This window comes from Dendrobates tinctorius, unplaced genomic scaffold (assembly GCF_039654945.1).
Source record: "Dendrobates tinctorius isolate UK_male_01 unplaced genomic scaffold, ASM3965494v1 ptg000031l, whole genome shotgun sequence".
Lineage (NCBI taxonomy): Eukaryota > Metazoa > Chordata > Amphibia > Anura > Dendrobatidae > Dendrobates > Dendrobates tinctorius.
Window position 1 is genome coordinate 20962501 of NW_027361699.1, and position 20077 is coordinate 20982577.

General features: G+C 47.5%; 1 protein-coding gene across 3 annotated transcripts in view; it reads right to left on the reverse strand.

Moving 5' to 3' along the window:
* The window catches only part of TJP2 (tight junction protein 2), a 260996-nt gene that overhangs the window by 9928 nt on the left and 230991 nt on the right, over window positions 1-20077 (reverse strand). For all 3 annotated transcript variants that reach the window (XM_073572240.1, XM_073572241.1, XM_073572239.1), the window contains 2 exons: window positions 18315-18422; window positions 11078-11407 (listed from right to left, as the gene is read on the reverse strand). In XM_073572240.1, coding sequence (XP_073428341.1) covers window positions 11078-11407; window positions 18315-18422 — 438 coding nt within the window. The remainder of the gene's footprint in view (window positions 1-11077; window positions 11408-18314; window positions 18423-20077) is intronic.

Genomic DNA, 20077 nt, shown 5'->3' on the forward strand with positions numbered 1-20077 from the left:
AAAAGGAGGCACCTCTCTCCCGCATCAGAGCACTAGAGGAACTTCAGATTAATAACAAAAAATATTTAACATTACTATGAAGCTTAACAGAGACTACCTCTGAATATAACATTAACCAAACTAAGTGTGCACACCCACACGTGAAGGGAGGGAATGTACCGATGCCGTCATGGGGTCTGAGAAATCCCGTTATCACTAAGTAACTACATCTTTTTCCTTTCCCCATGATGGCATGAGAGAATTGCAGAGATTTGTACATTAGGGAGGGACCACTGCTTCCAGAACCCTTCTCCCAAAGGTAAAGTCTGAAGAGGAGGCTAGTCCAGCTGATAATGACTGGAGGTGAAGACCACGTCGCAGCTCTACATATCTGTTCTACTGAGGCTCAAACATTTTCTGTCCAGGAGGTCGCCTCCGCTCTTGAGGGAGCCTTTATTTTCTCAGGGACGGCTGCTCCATGTGGAGTACGACTGGGTGATGGCATCTCTTATCCATCTTGCTAGCGTGCACTTGGATGCTTTCTGCCCCTTCTGAGGACCCTGAAAGCAAACAAAGAGACCTATACTTCCTACATTCCAGTGTGGCCACTAAATACTGGATTAGGCACCATCTGACGTCTAGTGTGTTTAAGACTTCCTCTTCCCAATCTTTAGGATTGGGGCAAAAAGAAGGAAGGGAGATCTACTGAGATGTGTGAAATCGTGACACCACTTTTGGAAGACAGGGTTATTCTTAAAACCGGCCCGGCCTATCTTCTAAAATTTGTGTGAAAGACGGGCAGGACGATAGAGCCTGGATGTCCAAGACCCTACGAGCTAATGTAAGAGCTACCAGAAGTGATGTTTTTAGGGAAGAGACTTTTAGCAAAGTCTATGACAGGGGTTCAAAAGGAGGGTTAGTCAGGGCTGAGAGGACCAAGTTTAAATCCCATGGGGGAGTACACCTGGAGGGGTTTGGTCTAGACCTCTCCGATGCTTTGATGAACCTAGATGTCCACTGATTCTCAGCCAGGTTGTAGTTGTACAGGGCCCCCAAAGCTGCGACTTGAACTTTTAAAGTACTTGTGGCCAGCCCCTGTTCCAATCCCTTCTGCAGGAACTCTAAGGTGGCCTATAGTAGCACCCCCCCTTCTAAATTGGAGCCCGAAGCGGAAAGGAATTTCTTCCAGGTCTCCTCATACAGTTTGGTGGTCACAGGTTCTCTACTTTGCAGCAAAGTGGAAACTAGGTTTGGAGAAAATCCCTTATTGCTCAGGAGAGACCTCTCAAGTTCCAGGCTGTCAAGTGCAAGTTTTTTTTACCTGTGGATGAACCACCAGCCCTTGGGACAGAAGGTCCGGAAGCTCCAGAAGTACCCAAGGGTCGGAGATCGACATCATCCTCAGCCAAGAAAAGCATATCATTCTTGCCTTGTCCTCCCGTATTTTTCTCAGGACTACAGGAATCAGGGCAATATGGGGAAAGGCATATGCTAGATGGAATCGTGAAGGCATCAAATGTGACGGGGTTAACCAAGGGTACTATTGAGCAGAAAGCGCCCACTTTCCGGTTCTGACTGTTGGCGAACAAATCTGTGGCCGGGTACCCCTACTTTTTTGCAATCTGAGCGAACACTGCCTGATTCAGTTCCCACTTGCCCTGCCTCAGCTGGGTTCGACTCAAAATCTGCCCTGAGATTCTATACCCCCCTTAAGTGGAGTGCCATCAGAGATCCCAAGTTGTCCTCGGCTAGCTGGAAAATGGACCTTGTTCCTTCCATAAGCGGGCGGGACCGGGTTCCTTCCTGGTGATTCAAATAAGCTACCACTACTTGGTTGTCTGAAAATACTTTAATGTGGTGTGACTGAAGGGTGCTCAAGAATTCTTAAAGGGCGAACTTCACCGCCAACAGTTCTTTCATGTCTGAGGACACTGGTCTTAATTCCTCCGTCCAGACCCCCTGGGCTATCTGATCATTCAGGTGATCCCCCACCCTCTGGGGCTTGCGCCCGTTGTCAAGACCTGGGAAATCGGTATTACCCAAGGGATTCCCCGGGTTAAATTGTCTACTCTCATCCACCATTGTAACTCTCTGGTATGTACCTGAACCCATTGAAAGGCCAGGATACAGGATGTCATGGACCCTAGAAGTGACATAGCCTTCTGTAAGGTTACGGAGGGAAGATCCTTTGCTCAAGATACCAGCTCTACCATCTTTTGAGCCTTCTCCACTGGGAGGGGACACTCTTGTTTGAGTCTAGTATGATGCCTAGGTATTCTTGTACCTGGCTCAGCACAATTCTGGATTTCCCTAGGTTCAAAAGCCAGCCTAAGCTGGTTAAGGAACTTATAACTTACTCTAACTGATCTTTGCAGTGTTGGGGAGGAGTTGCCTATTATCAATAAGTTGTCTAGGTACGGAACGATAAGGATATCTTGCTCCCTTAAGTGTGCCATCACCTCTGCCACTACCTTGGTAAACACCCTTGGAGCTATGGCCAGACGAAATGGAAGGGCTTTGAACTGGTAATGTCTTATCACCCTCTGCATAGTGACTGCCACCCTGAAGAATTTCCGATAGTCCTTGTGGATGGGGATGTGATAGTATGCGTCCTTTAGATCCTGAACAGTCATGAAACAGAGAGGAAATTTTCACTGATGACTTTGTCTCCATCTTGAAGGATGGCACTTTCAGACACCTTTTCAGTTTCCTTAAGTTTATAATTGTTCTGACTGTCTCATCCGGTTTTCTCCTTAGGAAAAGGAGGGAGTAAAATACATCACCTCTTCCTTGGCAAGGGACCTCCTGAAGAACTGCCTTCTCCACTAAACCCAGAATCTCCTGTTCTAAGGCTAGCTGTTCTTCTTTTGAGCGTCTCCGAGGAGTCACTATGAAGGATGGGTGGAGAGGACAATGAAATAAAGTCTTAGTCCTGATTTTATCAGGCCCAATATCCAAGAACTGTTGGCTATTCTTTCCCAGACCAGGAGAAAGAGATAAACCTCATTGAGATGGATTTTTATTGTCAATGGGGCCCCTGTTAAACATGAACCCCTTGCCTCTACCCCTTCTATCTTTCCACTTATCCTGGGGATTTTTTTTTTTTTTTTTTTTTTTTGGGGGGGGGGGGGGGGGGGGGAGGGGTTCCTCTGGATATATATCTTACTATGAAAGGACCGTTTATAGGATTGGAGAGGATAGGGAAGAGTTTCTTTTTATCCCCGACTTTATCTAGAATATCATCCAACGTGGGGCCAAACAAGAACTTGCCTTCGCAGGGGATGGAACACAATTTTGACTTTGTCTGGAGATTACCTGGCCAACACTTAAGCCAGAGTGCTCGCCGGGATGCGTTGGAGAAGGATGCCGATCTAGTGGCTAGCCTAACCGAGTCCGTAGATGCACCCGCCAGAAAGGCAGTAACCCCCTTCATTACGAGTATGGAATTTAGTATCGTGTCTCTAGAGGTTTTGTCCCTTAGCTGTGATTCAATCTGACCCAGCCAGACCATTAGATACCTGGCCGTTCAGGTGGCAGCAACTGATGGTTTTAGCCCACCCCCGGCGGCCTCCCACAAACCATTCAGGAACGAATTTGCTTTGAAGTTGATGACCTGGATGTATCCGAGTCCCCCTCCCTCACTCCTTATACTACTATACCCATGATCAGGGGACCTGTGTGGTTTTACGCCGTTTCTTTCCCCATTCTTGAAGAGACCTGAATGAGTTTTCTACCCGAGTCTTAATCAAAGACCTAAAATCTGAGGTGAACCCTGGAGTTTCCTCGCAGATTATCTGTTCTATGCAGGAGTTATAGTCTCTTTTCACACGTAGTGGGTAACTCTTCTGTACAGAGTGCACAGATCCTATGCTTAGATTTGCTTGTACTTTTCTTTCCCTAAAAAAAGAATAAAAAACAGGGGGCCCTCATTATAAAGTGGACTTTCACAAAGTTCACTTACCATCTTGACAGAAGAATGGGTACCGGACTTGGAGGAGGAACCATTCCCAAAGATAGATTGTCTCTCGCGCCCAACGCCACACTGGAGCCCTTGCTGTGCTGGGAACCCGAGTGGCCACTTCCGCTGTTACCCCATTCATGGTGATGGGAAGGGCCTCGTTCTGCCTGTTTCTTTTGCTGCTGCTGCTCATGATGACGAGGTGACTGGACCTGCACCTCCGGATGCTCCTGGTCATTCGTGGTCGGCGGAGAAGATCACCCGAGCTCCATTAGAAGCACTGTTTTAGTGATTCCCTCTGACCTAAATACCTGTGGTACCTCCCCCGGCCACCTGACCCAAATCATCCAATTCCCTAAAGAAAGAACACCGTGCGCCCAGTCTGACTGGATTACCCAGTCGTGCATTGCGGCCTCTTACGTCACTGAGCCCCACGTGTGCACCCTACTGGATTACCCAGTAATTCCTTGCGGCGCTAGCGCACGTCATTAGGGCACGCCGCCCCTCGCACTGGCTCTCTGAAGCCCCGGCGCGGCCATGGAATAGTCAGGGAACATACTCTGGGAGAGGCGAAGTGCGTACCATCTTTTGCAGCCTCTCCCTGCACGCCCTGAAGGTCGCCGACCCCAGCGGTGGTGCCTCAGGCTACCGCACCAGCCAAGGCAGGGAACCCCCGCTGCCTGGATCGGTCTAGTCGGGTCTGGCATCCCTTTACGATCCTCAGGTATGTCCTCCAACATCGACAGGAAACCAACTGATGCGGGAGAGAGGTGCCGCCTTTTTAGCTGTAGGTTTCCTGTCCCTGATGGGCGGATCCCCTCTATCCGTGGTGCCGTCATGGGGGAAGGAGAAAATACGGTATATGACCTGATAAAGAATGTAGAAGGGAGACCACCAGAGTACTGAAGGAGATAGCAGAAGAAATTTTTGAACCACTCTCCATAATCTTTGAAAAGTCTTGGAGAACAGAAGTCACAGAAGACTGGAGAAGAGCAAATGTTGTTCCTATCTTCAAAAAGGGAAAGAAGGTGGACCCAGGGAACTATAGGCCGGTGAGTCTGACTTCTATACCAGGAAACATCTTTGAACAAATTATTAAACAACATGTATGTAAGTACCTGGATAAAAATAAAGAGATTAAACAGAGTCAGCATGGGTTTATAACTAATAAGTCATGTCTGACTAAATTAATTTCCTTCTATGACAGAATCACTGACTGGGTGGATCAGGGAAATTCAGTAGATTATATCTTGACTTCAGCAAAGCATTTGACAAAGTATCTCACACAATCCTTATTAAAAAATTACTAAGTATGGAATTGGCAAGGCAACTGTTAGGTGGATTCATAACTGGCTTAGTGATCGGACCCAAAGAGTGGTCTTAAATGGCTGCACATCCAGTTGAAAGAATGTCTCAAGTGGGGTACCACAGCGCTCTGTCCTTGGCCCTGTATTGTTCAATATCTTTATCAATGATTTAGATTAAAGAATTGAGGGTAAACTGATTAAATTTGCTGACTACACAAAGCTAGGAGGGATAGTAAATACTAGAGGAGTGAGAGGATTCAAAAAGATATAAATAAACTGGAGCAGTGGGCAGCAATTAACAAAATGGTTTTTAACATGGATAAATGCAAAGTACTATATTTGGGCAATAAAAATGAAAAAAGCATATTCAGAATGGGAGGAATAGGGCTAAGCAACAGCACATGTGAAAAAGACTAGGGTATACTAATAGATCATAAACTGAACATGAGTAGTCAGTGTGATGCAGCAGCAAAAAAGACAAATACAATTCTAGGATGCATTAACAGAAGTATACAGTCTATATCACTTGAAATCATTATTGCCCTCTACTCTTCTTTGGTCAGACTTCATCTGGAATACTGTGTCCAATTTTGGGCACCACATTTAAAAAAAAAAAAAAAAAAAAGAGATCAACAAACTGGAGCAAGTTCAGAGAAGAGCGACCAGAATGGTGACCGGTCTGCAAACCATGTCCTATGAGGAACGGTTGCAGGATTTGGGAATGTTTAGCTTGCAAAAGAGAAGATTGAGAGGAGACTTAATAGCGGTCTGCAAATATCTGAAGGGCTGTCACATTGTAGAAGGATCATCTTTATTCTCATTTGCACAAGGAAAGACTAGAAGCAATGGGTTGAAACTGAATGGGAGGAGACACAGATTAGATAGTAGAAAAAAAAAAAAAAAAAAGGGTGAGTTCTCCTTCAATAGAAGTCTCCAAACAGGGGCTGGGATGATTTAGTGAATCCAGCTTTGAGCAGGGGGTTGGATCAGATGGCCCAGGAGGTCCCTTCCAACTCTACCATTCTATGAGGTATATGAGCTCCGCATTTCCCAGTTAAAATTTTAATATATATACACCCCGTATTTTTCGCTTTATAAGATGCACCCCCCAAATTTGTTGAAGAGAGAATTTTTTTTTGCGTTAAATGGGTGTCTGTCTTATAATGCCAGTGTCAGTCTTACAAGTCATATATATGTTCATCCTGGTAGCTATTAAACCTCCATCCTGGCACATGGCCCCCTTGTGCTGTCACATGGCCCCCCTGTGCTGCTGGCACACTCACACTGGCACATTGCCACGTTGTGCTGCTACACTGGCACATTGCCCCCCTGTGCTACTGGCATGCACATGGCTCCCCCATCCCATCCTGGATATACCCCGCTGTGCTGCTGGCACACACATGACCCCCCACCCCATCTTGGATATGCCCCCCTGTGCTGCTGGCACCCACATGGCCTCCCCCATCCCATCCTGGATATGCCCCAGTGCTGCTGGCACTCATATGCCCCCTCATCCCGTCCTGGATATGCCCCCCTGTGCTGCTGGCACGCACATGGCCCCCCCATCCCATCCTGGATATGCCCCCTTGTGCTGCTGGCACGCACATGGCCCCAACCATCCCATCCTGGATATGCCCCCCCTGTGCTGCTAGCACGCACATGGCACCAACCATCCCATCCTGGATATGCCCCCCCTGTGCTGCTAGCACGCACATGGCCCCCACATCCCATCCTGGATATGCCCCCCCCCCTGTGCTGCTAGCACGCACATGGCCCCCACATCCCATCCTGGATATGACCCCCCTGTGCTGCTGGCACGCACATGCCCCCCATCCCATCCTGGATATGCCCCCCCTGTGCTGCTAGCACGCACATGGCCCCCACATCCCATCCTGGATATGCCCCCCTGTGCTGCTGGCGCGCACATGATAAAATAACAAACAGTTAACTCACCTTCCGATGATGGCTCCCAGCTCCCCCATGGCTCTTCCTGTGTCTGTGCTGACATCCAGGAGCTGCTCATACAGGCATTTCATTGTAGCTGCAGGACCTTCCATCACATGACCGCAGCGCTGCACACTGGGAGTCACGTAACCCCAGGTCCTATTGGGACAGACACAGGAAGAGTCAGAGGAGAGCTGGGAGCATTTAGCCATCATCACAAGGTGACTATAGTGATGGGGCAGTGGTGGGAGAGTGCAGGCACATGCAATCTCCGCTGCTCCCCTGTCCACCAACTCGGCACGGCTTCAGCACCGAGGTGATGGACAGATGGTGCAGTGAATATTACATGAGCCTAATGAGCAGGAGCACAAGACATCCAGCTGTCTCTGCAGCCCACAGACAGCCCACCGACACCACTCCAGAGCCGCCCCCCCCCCTCCTCTACAGCACACATTCGGATTATAAGACACACACCCACTTTCCCCCAAAATTTGGGGGAACAAAATTGAGTCTTATAATCCGAAAAATACGGTACTACTGGAGGGTAGCCTTAAATGGTATCAATTATTAACAGGAGCTGCCACTGCTAGAAGGATACGTCAGATAGCTAGGTACGTATATCGCACATATACAGTATGGCCAAACAGACAAAAATAAAGAATCTAGTAATGTCTTGCAAACATCAGGGTGTCAAACATATTAAGACAATTGAATATAGATGACTTAATGTGCCAAGATTCCAATTTGCCATATTGTGCAGATTTTAAAGGAAACGTCAATTTGCACGGAAGTTACAGTTATGTCCATATATATTTGGACAGACAACATTTTTCTAGTTTTGGTTCTAGACATTACCACAATGAATTTTAAACAAAACAATTCAGAGGCAGTTGAAGTTCAGACTTTCAGCTTTCATTTGAGGGTATCCACATTAAAATTGGATGAAGGGTTTACGAGTTTCAGCTCCTTAACATGTGCCACCCTGTTTTTAAAGGGACCAAAAGTAATTGGACAATTGACTCCAAGGCTATTTCATGGACAGGTGTGGGCAATCCCTTCGTTATGTCATTCTCAATTAAGCAGATAAAAGGCCTGGAGTTGGTTTGAGGTGTGGTGCTTGCATTTGGAAGGTTTTGCTGTGAAGGAAACACGCGGTCAAAGGAGATCTCCATGCAGGTAAAACAAGCCATCCTTAAGCTGCAAAAACAGAAAAAACCCATCCGAGAAATTGCTACAACATTAGGAGTGGCAAAATCTACAGTTTGGTACATCCTGAGAAAGAAAGAAAGCACTGGTGAACTCATCATTGCAAAAAGCCCTTTGCGCCCACGGAAGACAACTGTGGAGGATGATCGCAGAATAATCTCCATGGCGAAGAGAAACCCCTTCACAACGGCCAACCAAGTGAACAACACTCTCCAGGAGGTAGGCGTATCAATATCCAAATCTACCATAAAGAGAAGACTGCATGAAAGTAAATACAGAGGGTTCACTGCACGGTGCAAGCCCCTCATAAGCATCAAGAATAAAAAGGCTAGACTGGACTTTGCTAAAAAATATCTAAAGAAGCCAGCACAGTTCTGAAAGAACATTCTTTGGACAGATGAAACCAAGATCAACCTCTACCAGAATGATGAAAAGAGAAAAGTATGGCGAACGCGTGGTACAGCTCATGATCCAAGGCATACCACATCATCTGTAAAACATGGCGGAGGCAGTGTGATGGCTTGGGCATGCATGGCTGCCAGTGGCACTGGGTCACTAGTGTTTATTGATGATGTGATACAGGACAGAAGCAGCCGAATGACTTCAGAGGTATTCAGAGCCATACTGTGGTCGTCGTTTCATACTACAGATGGACAATGACCTAAAACATAAAGCCAAAGCAACCCAGGAGTTTATTAAAGCAAAGAAGTGGAATATTCTTGAATGGCCAAGTCAGTCACCTGATCTCAACCCAACTGAGCATGCATTTCACTTTTTAAAGTCTAAACTTCAGACAGAAAGGCCCACAAACAAACAGCAACTGAAAACCACCGCAGTGAAGGCCTGGCAGAGCATCAAAAAGGAGGAAACACAGCATCTGGTGATGTCCATGAGTTCATGACTTCAGGCAGTCATTGCCAACAAAGGGTTTTCAACCAAGTACTAGAAATGAACATTTTATTTACAATTATTTAATCTGTCCAATTACTTTTGGTCCCTTTAAAAACAGGGTGGCACATGTTAAGGAGCTGAAACTCCTAAACCCTTCATCCAATTTTAATTTGGACACCCTCAAATGAAAGCTGAAAGTCTGAACTTCAACTACATCTGAATTGTTTTGTTTAAAATTCATTGTGGTAATGTCTAGAACCAAAATTAGAAAAATGTTGTCTCTGTCCAAATATATATGGACTTAACTGTATTTTATGCAAATTCAATGTTCTTCATTATGCTTTGTGGTCAGAGTATAATAAAAGTACCGTATATACTTGAGTATAAGCCGAGGCATCCAATTTTGCCACGTAAAACTGGGTAAGCTTATTGACTCGAGTATAAGCCAGGTATGCATTATCCCAGTCCTGCTATGCTCCCCCCACACTGTCCTGCTATGTGTGGTTCTCCGTTCCCGCATGGCTCCCTCGGTCCCCGTCCCATTGTTATATGCATGGCTCATTCTCCCCCTCCTCACGCTGTCTCTGCGTGGCAGCTTTCTTGTGCCGAGCAGTCATGTGGTACCGCTCATTAAGGTAATGAATATGCGCTCCATGACTATGGGAGTGGAGACACGTGCAAATTCAATACCTCAATGAGAGGTACCACGTGACCGTTGAGCACAGAAAAAGCTGCCAGCGCCGGGATGCAGATGCAGGGACAGCGCGAGGAGGGCGAGTACGATGTCTTCTGTTAGCCGGCGGCTGCAGCTGTCACTGCGCCATGGCCGCCGGCTCCTGACGCTGCTCCCTATTTATGGACAATGACTTGTGTATAAGTCAAGTGGGGCATCTTCAGCACAAAAAAAATGTGCTGAAAATCTCAGCTTATACATGAGTATATAGTAGAAAGTTTTAAAAAAATAAATAAACCACTGCTAACTTGTCCGACTGTCCTGATAGCCCACCATCCGGTCTTCTGCACCTCTTATTTTCTCTTTCCCAAGGATACTCTTTGGCCTTTTCACTCCATGCAGTTGCTTCTGGCTCAACTACGGCTCTGATGTCATGGATTCGCCCGAGTGATGGAAAGGCGCAGAGTGACACAGAGGTCCAGAGCAAATAGGCCGAAGAGTATGAAAAAAACAGGAAAGAAGAGGAAAAGTTCAGCGGGCTGCAGGACAGGCAAGTATTTTTTTTTTTATTTAACCATTTGCTTGGCATTCTACGGTACAGCAAAATGGCAGCCGCAGCAATTTGTGCAGAGTGAACTGCAAAAAATTTTTGCATAGTATTGAAGATAAAAGTCTTTCATTTTCACTTCAATATACCGTGACAAGTAATAGAATGAGATTTTACAAAAAGGATCAGCTTAGACTCCAATTGTCGAGTTGTTATAAGGGAGATGTCCTCTTGAAATAGCAGCCACTGGGCAAAAACTTATACCTTTTACAGAATATGCCTCAAAATTTTTTTACACCAACTGATTTGTGAAATTAAGCCATTAAAGTTTGGAATAACCATGAATATGGTCATAAAAATACTAGATTTAACTATGTATTAGTTAATTATATTCATATTAAATACCGGTATATTAAATATTTATATTTGGAATAAACATGAATATGGTCATAAAAATACTAGATTTAACTATGTATTAGTTAATTATATTCATATTAACTATATATGGAATAACTGAATATGGTCATAAAAATACCAGATTTAATTATGTGATTGTGATAGGCATTACTTACTCGTGCATTTTGTGCCTCATGTAGTTCTTGTATTCTTTGCTGCCTTGCAGAGTGATCCATTTTTTCAAATATTTTCACTTTTCCCAAAACAGACTTGGGCGGATTTAACGTTTCATTTTCTTGTGCATCATCTTCAATGCCAGCTGAAGTGGTAACTGTAACAGGAGATTTCAGTATAGGCTTCCCACCAATTACAGGTTTTACCGCAACAGGAGGAGGAACAGCCTTGGCTGATCCACCTGAAGTTTCACTGCTGGCTACACTGGAACTGCTTCGTTTAGCATCATAATGGCGAGAATCATAAAGCTCATCCTTCCCTTGTGGCTTAACCTGTAAGCAACAATGAAATAAAAATGTTACCTTATACATTGTTAGAAGACTGTCAGCGCAGGTCTATGATCTAATACATGTTAGATGACAATTAGTGATGAGCGCAAGTGCTAGTTACTCAAGTTTGGTTAAGGTGCTCGGTCATGCACAGAGTATCGCGGGTGCTCGGGTGACATGTTCTAGTCCCTGCACCCGCATGTTTCGAGGCTGTTAGACAGCCACAAAACATATGGGAAATCCTCAAATGAACAAGCTTCAGAATTTTGTATGGAACGTAGTCAGAGGTTTAAATAATTGTTTCCACAATGTGATGTGACATTAAAAAGATCTGATATGAGGGGAAATTTGCCCCTACACCATGTTGCTCTTCAATGGAATAGTGAAAACCTGGTGACAGACCACCCCAATCCCAGTGACACTGAAGGTATGAGCACACAGAATTTTCCCAGATGAGGCTGCTTAAGGAACACAAAATGGTAATTTTCTGGAAGTGGCCATCATTCTTGTGGCAGCTCTACAGTTTGCGGCTTTCGCATTGTTCTCTAAGCGGAGTCCGCCCGAAAAAGCCTTGGATATATAACCTTACTGAGCTGCTTGCTGCAATTTTGATAAAATCACCGCTTTCTCTGCTGCAGACATACCAGTACCCTGAATACGGAATTCTGCATATCCTGGTCCACACGACTTATTGGCAACTTTCTGCCTATAAACAGTGTACACAGAAAGTTGCCAATTACTGGTGTGGGAAGGGCTATACAGAACTCAAATCAATTTAGTGCAAAAGCAGTAGGAGAACAACAAAATCAGCCTTAATACAGGTAACATGTCCAGAAAAAAAAACACCCTTATATCAAACGAAAATGCATATTAATTAAACCAAACAAGAGCCAACTGGCTAACAGGGTGGGTGCTGTGTCCCCCAATGAGCGTCTTGGAGAAAAGGATTTTACAGTGAGTTTATCACAAAAATCCATGTTTCTCCTTCGCCTCAGTGGGGGACACAGGTACTGTGGGATGTCCTAAAGCAGTCCCTGGTTGGGAGTTGACTCACCGATCCAAGCTACATGCACCTCCTGTCTAAAGGTGCGTCACCGTTGCTTGGAGAATCCTTCTATCCAGGCTCGCATCCGCTGAGGCCCAAGTATGGATATTATAATGTTTGGCAAATGCGTGCAGGCTGGACTAGGTCGCTGCCTTGCAAACCTGTTCCGTCGAAGCCTGGTGTCGAAGCGCCCAAGAGGCCCCCACTGCCCGAGTAGAGTGTGCTGATTCCTGCTGGAATCAGCACGCCTCTGATGCAGTAGGACTCCTGAATAGTCAAACGAATCCATCTGGCTATGGTCGATTTTGAGGCAACGAGTCCCTTCCTGCGCCCCTCGGGGAGCACGAACAGAGTGTCTGTCTGACGAAAGGGTGTCGTCCGTGACACGTACCTCCAGAGGGCTCTTACCAGGTCTAACGTGTGAAGAGCCTTTTCCACACAGTGCACCGCTGCTGGACAAAAAGAGGGAAAGACAATATCCTCATTAATGTGAAATGAGGAAACGGCCTTCGGCAGAAAGGGAGGGGCTGGTCTGAGCACCACCTTATCCTTATGGAAAGTGAGAAACGGGGTTCAGCAGGATAGGGCCACCAGCACAGCCTGACAGAAGTTATGGACACAAGGAGCACCACTTTCCAGGAAAGGTACAACAGACAGACATCTTGTAGCGGTTCGAATGGGGCTTCCTGCAGAACACTTAGGACCAGGTTAAGGTCCCAGGCGTCCAGGGGCGCCCTATAGGGAGGTACCAAATGGGAGACTCCCTAGATGAAAGTCTTCATCTGCAAATTGGTAGCAATTCTGCGGTGGAACAGGACTGATAAAGCCAATATTTGTCTCCTGGGGGAGCTTGGGGCTAACCCCCGAGACTAGGCCAGACTGGAGAACGGTCAAGATGTTGGGGATAGAGAATCTCAGTGGAGAACAAACGCAGCCTCGACACCAAGAAAAAAAAACCTTCTAGGTGTAATGGTAAATCCGTGCTGAGGCAGGCTTCCGGGCGCTAACCATTGTAGCGACCACCTCGCACCCAAACCCTACCTGGGTTAGAATCCAAGATTCAACGGCCATGCCGTCAGAAACAGGGCCCCGAGCTCGAGTGGAAGATCGGGCCCTGGGACAGTAGATCCGGGCACTCTGGCAGTCGCCAAGGAACGTTGGCGAGCAGCTGCACTAGATCTGCGTACCACGCTTGATGGGGCCAGTCTGGGGCCAGCAGACTCGACGGAAACCATGTTCTGTTTTGATCTTTTTGATGACTCTCGGAAGTAGTGGCAGCGGGGGAAATAGATATGGGAGGCAAAACTGGTCCCATGGCCGAACCAACGCATCCACAGCGATTGCCTGCGGGTCCCTGGACCGAGCGACATACGTGGGCAACTTGGCGTTCACCCTGGAAGCCATCAGGTCCACATCCGGTGTCCCCCACTGTTGGCAAATCTTCTGGAAGACCTCGGGGTGTAGTGATCACTTCCCGGACACAAGACCCTGTCGGCAGAGGAAGTCTGCCGCCCAGTTCTCCACGCCCGGGATGTGGACTACCGATATCACCGAGTGGTTCCTCTTGGCCTAATGAAGAACGTGCCCTACCTCGTGCATGGTTGCTCTGCTGCGGGTGCCCCCATGATAATTTATGTAAGCCACCGCCGTGGCGTTGTCTGATTGAATCCGGATGGGGCGGCCTGCTAGAAGGTGATGAAACTGTTGCAGAGCCAGCCGGATTGCTCGTATCTCTAACAAGTTGATCGGGAGACGTGCGTCCTGCGGGGACCACCGTCCTTGGGTCGTGTGGTGGCGAAAAACCGCTCCCCAGCCGAGGAGGCAGGCATCGGTTGTCACCACCAACCAATGGTCTGGGAAGAAGGGTTTCTCCTGAAGCAGAGGAACTGGTTATCCACCACCCGAGCGACTGCCTGACTTGAGAGGACAACCGGCACCGGCGATCGAGAATGAAAGGGTTCTTGTCCCAGGCTGGCAAGAGGGCGTGCTACAGGGGGCGAAGATGGAACTGGGCGAACGGTATCGCTTCCATTGCTGCCATCATTTTCCCTAGAATCCTCATCCCGAACCGGATGGTATGAGGGACTGGTTGGCGAAGTGTCCGGACTCCCTGCAAGAGAGCTAGAGCCTTGTCTCGAGGGAGAATTACCAACCCTCGGCAAGTGTCGAAGATCATCCCTAAAAAGGAAATTCTCTGAGCTGGCACAAGGGATGACTTCTTTACATTGACCAACCACCCTAAGCGGGCAAGAGTATCTAGCGTGATGCTGACATTTTCCTCGCATGCCCGCATTGAAGGGCTCTTGACCAAGAGGTCGTCCAAGTAAGGCAAGATGACTATGCCCCGAGAGTCCAGGATGGCCATGACGACTGCCATGACCTTTGTAAACACTCTGGGGGCCGTGGCTAGCCTGAAGGGTAGCGCTGCGAACTGAAAATGTAGACCATTGATTGCAAAGCGTAGAAAACTTTGATGTGGAGGGAAAATGGGGATATGTAGATAGGCCTCCTGGATATTGATAGAGGCAAAGTATTCTCCCTGCCCCATGGCCGATATGACTGAACGGAGAGACTCCATCCGGAAACGTCTGACCCTGATGAATTTGTTCAGGAGCTTCAGGTCCAAAACCGGTCTGGCAGTCTCATCCTTTTTGGGAACCGCGAATAGGTTGGAATAGAAGCCATGAGCTCTTTCGTGTTCCGGCACGGGAATAATGACTCCGTCGCGCTGGAGCGATTCGATGGCTCCTAGCAAAGCCCTTGCCCGGGTATCCACCCTGGGAAGATGGGAAAGAAAAAACAGTCTTGGGGGGTATCTGACAAATTCTATCTTGTAACCTGAGGACACCAGATCTTTTACCCATGTGTCGTGTGCGACGTTGATCCAGACGTGGCGAAACCAGAGTAGGCTGCCGCCTACCTTGCTGGTGTCGCCTGGCAAATGCCTCAAGTCATTTGGCTGAAGATCTTTGGGACCTGGATCCTCTCGACTTGGGCTGGTGAGTACGCATTCTCCCCAACGGGTTGGCTCCATATGAGACCTGCCGCTCTCTATCCTGATTGGGGTGACCTGAAGCGGCGAAATTGTCCGCTGTGGTCCACCCGGGGATAGGAAAGGCCCGAATACGCATGAAACTGGTGACGAAAAGGCGGTTTGATCTTTTGTTGAGGGAGAAAACCGCTCTTCCCTCCTGTGGAGTCAGAGATGAGCTGATCTAACTTCTCTCCGAATAGGCGGCCGCACTGATAAGGTAGAGAAGTCAAGGACTTCTTGGAGGTGGAATCGGCCTGCCATGTCCTTAACCATAGAGCTCTCCTAATGGAAATTGCGTTAGCGGCAGCAAGTGCCGGGCAATTGGCTGCATCCAAAGATGCATTGATTAAGTAGTCCCCAGCCATAGCGATCTGACTCGCGATCTCTGATACCTCTGCAGGTAGGTCCCTATCCTGCAAGGCTTTAATGATTCTGAAATCATGGCCTTGGCCACCCATGTTGCCGCGAACGAGAGAGAGTGTGCCGACCCTGATACCTCAAATACTGAGTGAGTCAAGCTCTCTACTAGACGATCCGTGGGATCCTTAATAGAAGAACCACTAGGTATGGATAACAGGGTTTTAGAGGCCAAGAATGACACAGGTGGATCCACCGTTGGGGATTCCGTCCATTTTTTACAGAGGTCCGGAGAAAATGGATACCTCGCTTCGAGCGCCTTCTGACCCGAGAAACGTCTGTCCGGCCATTCTCTGTGTCGCTGCACTATGTCCTCAAACTCTGGGTGCAAAATACTTTATGTGGCCACTTAACCCGCTTAAATGCCACCTTATGGCCTGAAGCCGAGGTGGAATCATCATCAACCCCCAAGGTCTTTGATGAGGCTGTCCACCGTTTCACGAGACCCTGGAGTATCCAGGTCAAGGGGTTCGTCTGAGTCAAAATCTGAGGTCTGCTCGCTATTGACCACTGGTGATGGGGAGCAAGAAGCGGAACTCACGGATGCCAAGGCACCGGATGGACTGGGCGACACAGAGTGGGTTCGTTTCCCCTGGGTCTGCCTGGAGTGAGAGCAGCCCATGCAGGCCGGAGGCTCTTGTGAGGTGGAGGACCCCTCTAAGACAGGCGAGTCACTGTCCCTGCCCCTATCTGGGGCACGAAGGGACTCGGATTGCCCTTGTAAGCGATGCCATGGACTGTGACAGTGATAGGGCCCATTCCGCGGGACTTGGTACACTGGTCCCGGTTGCAGGGGAGGGCTCCTGGGCGCGTTCGGAATCGCAGGCTTCGCATAATCCCTTGCTCTGCGCTTGCGGAAAAACGGCCCCACAAGAGATGCATGCAGCGTATAGAAACGTGTGTGTCTTCGCTTTTTCGGACATGCTGTACCTGCCAGGCATCCGCACTGCAGACCGCTGGGGGGGGGGGGGGAGGGAGCACCTCGTTTTTCCCGTAGCGTGGCCTCTTGGGCAGCATTTACCCCAGTCCTGTGCCCCCACGTGTCTGGACGTGCCGGGCGTTGCTCCAGCTTCAAGGAAGCACGAGCCACAACTGCGGGGCGGGCCGTTGGCAGAAGAATAGCTCAATTTCTTCGCCGCCCGCCCAGGCACGAGCCGCTGGAAATGACGCACGGCAAGGAGGCGGGACTTCCGCCTGCGGCCTAGCTTCGGCCGAAGCTGCAAGCTCGATTTATTGCTTGACCGCAACGGGGAGGGGGGGGGCGGACCCACCTCCCACGGTGTACCAGGCCGAGGCTGGACGTGCGGACGTGCGGACCCGCGGGCGACGGTGGGGACTCTCTTCGACTGCTGCACCGACCTCCGCTGAGCAGGCTAAGGGCTCAAGCCCTGTGGATGTCGCCGCAGGAGCCCTCCCAGGCCATCCTCCTCAGTGATGATTCTCAGTTTCCCAGCACAGGTAGATGGGAGAGGGGCCACATATAGGACGGTGCAGGCACCCTAGCTCCGTCTTTCCGTTTAGGGGTGAGGAGAGGGACCGTCCGCCGCCTAGCAGCACCGCAGTCTAGCATTGGTGGAACAGTGGGGGCTGCACAGACTATGCTTGTGCCTCTGTACAGCCCATGGTTTCAATACCTAGGGGTGGTCAGGGCTAAGTCCGGCATTGTGTCCCACGTTGCGGGAGAGGCTACGTGGAGGCGACACTCGCACGTGCTCGCCTGTTGTTGGTTTGGGGAGATCGGCCCCTTTCAATAGGGTCCATCGCCCCTTTCTCATCTTCATGGAAAAAAAAAAAAAAAAAAAGTCTGGAGAAAAAACAGACGTGTGCCTCCAACGGACACTAAGCAAAAACTGATTTCCAGCCGTAAATCGGGGGGAGGGTGTATAAGGCGGAGGAGGAGCCAACCTCTTTTTTTCACTAAGTATCAGCCTCCAGTCGGCAGTAACACACACCCACAGTATCTGTGTCCCCCAATGAGGCGAAGGAGAAAAGGAAGGGGGGGCCCAAAACCTTTGCAACCTTTTTAGTTTTTGTGAACAAACTAGTGGAGGTCCACTTGACATTTCGCTCTACAATGCTGGCCACTAAAGTGAATAGAGCGGTGCTGTATTTCCCGATGCAACAAGTGGCCACAAGCGCTGTGGCGTAGGTAAAAAAAAAAAAAAAAAAAGGTCTGTGAAGCAATAGCTGCGGTCCTTTCATTCTCAAGGTTGTAGAATGGTGGAAGGAGGAGAGGTTACAGCTGAACTCCCATTGATCATAATGGGAAGGGATGGCGACACTTAATATTTGCTTCTGTGTTTAGAACATTTTACTTGCAAATGAAACCAGGCTCATTAGAAAATTAAGCTTTAAAAATATTTAGATAACATGATTGTGTCTGCTACATTGAACAATACTCTGACTGAATATACCTTTGGAGGTTCTGGTTTAAATGGAGGTGGACTTGGCTCTCGTAGAACTTCTCTGCTTCCAGCTGTTTTCATTTGACTTCTTGGTTCAGGAACTGGTTTAACTACAGGCTAAAAAAAAGTGATTTACACCAAAACTGTTACTTGTTGAAAATTGAGCAGTGCTTCTTAACAATCTAAGCCAAGTACATTACACTAAATTATCCCAAGGCTATGTTTATCCATTGTGATCCTTGCTCTTAAAAAGGATTTTGCCTTCCCCTGCATCAACCAGAATTAGCCAAGCCACATGCCACCTTTCACAAACATTAATTCAATGGTAAACTTTCTTCTGCTGTACTCTATTGTACAGACTAACCCCTTCACAACATATGATGTATATATTTACGTCATATGCAGTTTCCTTGCCATTGATATGGAGTACAGAGTCCAAATTATAAAAAAAATGTATACATTAAACATAAGTATCACAAACAAAGATACATATAAGTACAAGACAGGATCAGGTAACGAAGGCTAGGTCTCAGATTACATAATCACATAAAGTGCCATAGTGCTATTCATAATAAATATAACGCCATGGGAGTAAATTGTAAAAGTACAAGCCAGTATGCATGAAATCTCCCAAAGTTGGAACAGGCCAAAGTACAATTAAATATACATCACAATTAAACGCCCCAAGTGCTTACCCATGACGATATATAACAGGACCTAAACCCCACGCCACCGACGCGCGTTTCGCTGCTCTTTTTCAAGGTGCTGTATTGTGTGTCACACCAGGCAGATTTTTATATCATTCCATTCTGCAATCCACGAATCACGGCGCATGTCTCCGGTAACGCCCCCTGGAAGTTACATCATCAGCGTCATGGTAACATATCATACAACATGGCACCTATATCTGGAAAAGCCCTCCAGAAGTTACATCATCAGTGTCATGGTAACATGACACATAACACGGCGCATATATCCGGAAACGACCCCCGGAAATTACATCAGCGCCATGGTAACCTAACACAAATTATGGCACACATAACCGGTTACACCCCCCGGAAGTTACATCACCAGTGTCATAGTAATATGATACAACTCACGGCGCATATATCCGATAACGCCTTCGGAAATTAGATCAACGGTGTCATGGTAACATGACGCTATACACCATATAATAAAACGGCATAAAAAAACCTGTTACCATGACACCGTTGATGTAATTTCCGGAGGCGTTATCGGATATATGCGCCGTGAGTTGTATCATGTTACTATGACATGACGCTGATGATGTAACTTCCGGGGGACTTTACCGGAGACATGCGCCGTGATTCGTGGATTGCAGAATGGAGGGATATAAAAATCTGCCTGGTGTGACAAACAATACGGCACCTTGAAAAAGAGCAGCGAAACGCACGTCGGTGGCGTTGGATTTAGGTCCTGTTATATATCGTCATGGGTAAGCACTTGGGGCGTTTAATTATGATGTATATTTAATTGTACTTTGGCCTGTTCCAACTTTGGGAGATTTCATGCATTCTGGCTTGTACTTTTACAATTTACTCCCATGGCGTTATATTTATTATGACTAGCACTATGGCACTTTATGTGATTACAGTCATATGTAAAAGTTTGGGCACCCCTATTAATGTTAACCTTTTTTCTTTATAACAATTTTGGTTTTTGCAACAGCTATTTCAGTTTCATATATCTAATTACTGATGGACTCAAGTTATATTTCTGGATTCAAATGAGGTTTATTGTACTAACAGAAA